Source organism: Pteropus vampyrus, unplaced genomic scaffold (assembly GCF_000151845.1).
Source record: "Pteropus vampyrus isolate Shadow unplaced genomic scaffold, Pvam_2.0 Scaffold624, whole genome shotgun sequence".
Taxonomy (NCBI): domain Eukaryota; kingdom Metazoa; phylum Chordata; class Mammalia; order Chiroptera; family Pteropodidae; genus Pteropus; species Pteropus vampyrus.
The window spans coordinates 113521-118302 of NW_011889405.1; the positions used below are offsets into that span (position 1 = coordinate 113521).

The following is a 4782-nucleotide window of genomic DNA, read 5'->3' on the forward strand; positions in this document are numbered from 1 at the left end:
GCAGCCCCCAAGCTGTGCTGCTGACTGCAGCGGACTTCTCCGAATCTGCTCGGTATTCCGAGCGTCCGGACGTAGTGAGCGAAGGGACACAGAAGGCGGTTCCCGTCTCGAATGTTTTACCAACTGCACGTGGAACAAACAGCCACAGGAGACAGTGTGAGGCTGGCGTCACTCAGAGGTCTGGGTGCGCTGGGGCTTGAGGGACATCATTACAAACCCCCAGTTGGGGGGCATCAGATGGGGTGGGGCACCCCACGTTCTGAGGTTGGGTCCCACCACCCCTCCCACCCCAGCATCAGGGCAGCCGCAGCCAACGCGTCAGCTCCAGGACCTCGGAGAGCAGCAGGACTGCGCCCTCTGCTGCACACAGGGGGCATGACAGGGCGGGAGGGCCCAGCGGGGCCAGCATCCCTCCTGGGTGCCTGGCAACCTGGGGGAGAGAGCAGGGAGAAGCCGGCAGCCTTGGGGGCAGTGCTGTCTTCATTTTCTGATTTCCACCTCACAGAGATGACTCCCAAGAGACCCTCGAAGGAATCTCACTGTAGAAAGTACTGGAGTTTGATAACAAGCTTCGCTGTGATACTTGAAGCCTTGACTATTCCCTTAGAAGGTGGCCCTGCCTGTCAATGACGCGGAACCCTGGCCGGGGTGGCTGAGCCCCCTCCTCCCCTGCATTCCCCCCCGCCGCTCCCTGGGCACTCAGGCTCCGGGCCCGCCCTCCTTCCCCGGGTGAGCTGCCCGCCTGACCGCCCCGAGCGGACCTGGGCGGCCTCGACCACTGCGGCCCAGTGGCTGCTTTCAGGACCGAGTTCACACCTCCCCACTGCCTCCGCGGCCTCCCAGCACTTGCTGTCAAGCCCCAGGACCCCACGCCGCCCTCCCGGGCTCCGAGTGCCCCTGGCCGGAGTGCCACCCCCTGCACTGACCCTCCTTTCCTGCTGGACCAAGCGGAGCAGAAGGACAGAGCAGGGTCTGGGCCCAGACTGCCTGGTTTGAGCCAGCGAATTGCTCCAGACAGGTTGACTGGATTACTCGGAGGTGGAATTCGCTCATGTTTTTGTGCATCTCGCCCAGAAGTGGAATCTAGACCACGTCTCTCCTGGCGTCAGCTCCGGGGACGCCGGCCGGCCCTGCCTTCTGCGGTGGGGGGTGGCGGGGGGCCAAGCCCAGCAGCCCATCTTCCGCACCAAGCTCTGGCCGTGGGAGGGCCGCGTGCGACTTTGCTCCGGCTCCCGGCCTCCCTGGCCCGGGCGGCCGCTGCTCACGGAGGATAAGCTCAGACACGGCGCTCAGGCCAGAGCAATCCCCAGCGGGCACTCGGCGCGTTGCCATGGCACGCAGACGCAGTCTTCATGGAAAGTGGAGTTTATTTGCGCATTTCTGTACACGGCTCCAGGGTCAGCTCAGACACGGAGCGATCTCGACACTGTTTATCCGGAGGACGGTCTGCGGGGCCACGATAACTGGGGGAGAGACGGGACGTGGTCACAGGCTGACTGCAAATTCTGACCCAGCTAACGGGCTACTGCGAGATCCCGCCGCTGGCCGCCCGCTCTCTCCACAGGGGCTCTGCCTCGCACCAGCCCTCCCTGGACGGCACTGGTACCCCGGCAATGCCCCACGTGGCCCCCGCCAGCCACGTGCAGTGAACACTGTGGTGTGTGCCAGGCCCACTTGCTCCATGAGCCCCCGCTGAAGCTGCAGCGCCCGGAGGCCTGGTGGCCAGGACAGCCCTTGCCGTGGCCCCAGCCCTCTTCCCCAGTGCCCGCTGAGACCCCGGGCTGTGGCGGTGAACAGCCCCATCGGGCCGACCACGAGGCTTCCGGCCTGGGTCTAGGTGAGGGCAGCATCACCATCTCAGCTATACCTGAGTCACCCCCGCTGTCGGCAGTGTGGCCAGCAGTTACTGCTGTGACCGAGGATCGGGGGCGACACCCATTTTGGAGAGGATTTTATAGCCTGCAGGGTTCCAGCCTGGAGGAGCCCTGCCTCATGGGGACTGTGACACCCAGTGGAAGCCCCTGGAGGACGGCCCCTTCCTGCTGTGGACTGACTGGGCAATGCTGGTGGCCACAGACTGGAACGAAGACGGTAACGCGTGGGGGGAGGAGGCGGGGCCGTGCCCCTCCGGCTCGGAGGCGGGACGGTTCCAGCCTGGAGGAGCCCTGCCTCATGGGGACTGTGACACCCAGTGGAAGCCCCTGGAGGACGGCCCCTTCCTGCTGTGGACTGACTGGGCAATGCTGGTGGCCACAGACTGGAACGAAGACGGTAACGCGTGGGGGGAGGAGGCGGGGCCGTGCCCCTCCGGCTCGGAGGCGGGACATGGCCAGTGGCGGCCGGACTGAGGCTCGCCTGGGGCTCCCTGCCTTTCATCCCGTCTGCCTGCTGCCCTCTGGCCCTCTGTCCTGGATGCGTGGAGGCTGGGCCCCACCCCCGGGAGCTGGGAAGGGAGGTGCAGACCTGTCCTCACTCACCTTCCTGACCCCGCCCACCAAGGGTCCTGTCTTCTCCAGCTGCCTATTTCCTCAGCTCTTCTGAGGCCCGGACCAAAATGCTGCCGATGAAGCTAACGGCCGCGGCCGGCCCCGCCGAGCCCTCCTACGCTCGCTCTGGCTGTCCTTCCTCCCTACGTGGCTTAGGACATGTCGTCCAGCATGTGTTAGTGACTGTCTCATCCTCTCATCCCCTGTGGCACTTGCAGACCCAGCATCTGAGCAGCACCCTGGCTGAGCCGCCTGCCCCCCCACTTCTGACCTCCCCCCTCCCCGCCTCCAGCCCCTCCTCTCCTTCCAGAAGACCCCTGGCTCCCTGCCCACCTCAGTGAAGCCACGGACACTCGCTGCTGCCCTTGTTACCAACTCTTTCCGCCCAGACGCAGGCCTGTCCCCGCCCCCCAGGGCTGGGATGGGGGGGCCACCGTCTGAGGCCTCCTCGCTCCGTCCACCAGCATCCAGCCACCTCTGGCCTCTCCCTTCTCTGACAAGCAGCGCAGCCCTGGCCACCTCCGGTGCCCCTCCTCCCAGGCCTGGAAGACCCCCAGACTGCCCTGTCCTCCAGGCTCCAGAAGGCGGCCCTCCTCCACTTAAAAGGGACCGGCCACCTCCTGGCCCATCCCTGACCTCAGGCCCTTCCTGCCAGCCTCTTCCACCACCCCCACGGCCACTGTGCTCGCTGTCCGGGCCTCACGCCCAGCGCAGTTTTCTCTCTCGAGGGTTTGATGCAGCGCAGGGGACACGAGAGCACGCAGGGCAGACACGTGCGCGCCAGCCGACGGGACGAGGAGCCCGCGAGCCGGCCCGGCACGCCTGCCCCCACGCCTTTCACCAGTGCCCGGCCGTGTGTGTGTGAGCGAGTGTGCGTGTATGTGTGCAAGTGCGTGAGCGAGTGTGTGTGAGCGAGTGTGCGAGTGCGTGCGCATGAGCGAGTGTGCGTGTGTGCAAGTACGTGTGTGTGAGTGCGCAAGTGTGTGCGTGCGTGAGTGTGCATGTGAGTGTGTGTGTGCGTGAGTGAGTGTGTGCGTGAGTGTGAGTGTACGCGGACAGGTCTGTGCGCCCAGCAGTGTGGGCTGAGTCTGCTCGCCTTTAGGTTCCGTGCGGTGGTGTCACCCTATGCCCACTCCAGGACCGGCCCCCTGCTGGCCAGGGAGTGGCCCGTGCGTGGACAGAGTACCTCCCCCCGTTCCTGTCCATCTCTGGGGTGGACGTGCGAGCTGCTTCTGGTATTTTCCAGCATGAACGAAGCGGCTATGGCTGTCCTGTCCGTGTCTCACGGAGCATGCCGTGTGGCGACCGGCCGAGCCCCAGGTGTGGTGCGGGACCCAGGGGACCGGGTGTTGGTCCGACTGTGCCCGGCGGCAGGACGCAGGGTCGCGCCCAGAGCCGGAAGGGACCGCAGGGCCAGCCCCGCTGTCTCCAACTTACTTTTTTTCTTCTTGTAGTTTTTCCTTTTCTTAAATTTCATGTTGACTCTTGGCCACGATTCTGTCTTTTCAATGACTGTGGCTTCTACTCGAACGAGATCCTTTCTGATAGGGAAGAGAAGAAACGACATGCCTTCCTGACCATTTTCCAGTTTTCCTAATCCTGTGTGTCGGCCTTCCCAAAATGAAGTTTTACTTTCTTTCGTGTAGATTGTAATACGCCCTCCCTATAGATATTTTGACTATAGCTCGAAGGAACATGATAAGGAACAGAAGTCTGACCCCGGTCCTCACAGGGCCACCTCGGAACGGATCAGGAATAGAGCCAGGTTTTGGTCTGGGTGTCCTCCACACGGGGACACTCAACATCCACCATTATAAAGTGTGAGCCTGCCGTGTGTGGCGTTGGTTGATACTAGTGTGGCCCCTGCCTGGCCTCGCTGCCCGGGACCCCAGACAAAGCCCCGCCTCTGAGAGCACATTACCCGAGAAGTGGCTTGCCAAGCAACGTGAAGTTGTCAGCCCCGACCAGCAGAACCTGAAAGATGAGATGGGCACATGAGCGGCAAGCGATGCAGATGTTGCGAACAACAGGTAGTGACGCTGGACGGTGAGAACAGCGCTGGTTACAAGCTGCGACACAGACTCGATCTGCCATCTCGCTAATCACTTCCTTAACGTGAAACAAACTTTAAAGGGTTCGAAGTGCTGTCTTGCGGAAATGCCCGGGCTGTCGGAGGCAGGATGGGTAAGACTGATTATCTCGTGTGCTGGTCACACGTCAACGTAGGCGTGTTGACCTCCGATGAAAACAGTGGCTTTTCATTATAAAAAGAAACTTCCTCTTGAAGTGTAACGTA

At 62.9% G+C, this 4782-nt stretch overlaps 1 protein-coding gene across 1 annotated transcript in view; it reads right to left on the reverse strand.

Annotated features, from left to right (window-relative positions):
* Positions 1-1349: 1349 nt before the first annotated feature.
* Positions 1350-4782, reverse strand: part of MRPL21 (mitochondrial ribosomal protein L21) — a 12874-nt gene continuing 9441 nt past the window's right edge. The window contains exons 3-5 of the mRNA XM_011384793.2: positions 4408-4611; positions 3924-4027; positions 1350-1463 (exon numbers count right to left, since the gene is read on the reverse strand). Coding sequence (XP_011383095.2) covers positions 1399-1463; positions 3924-4027; positions 4408-4611 — 373 coding nt within the window. The 3' untranslated portion in view covers positions 1350-1398. The remainder of the gene's footprint in view (positions 1464-3923; positions 4028-4407; positions 4612-4782) is intronic.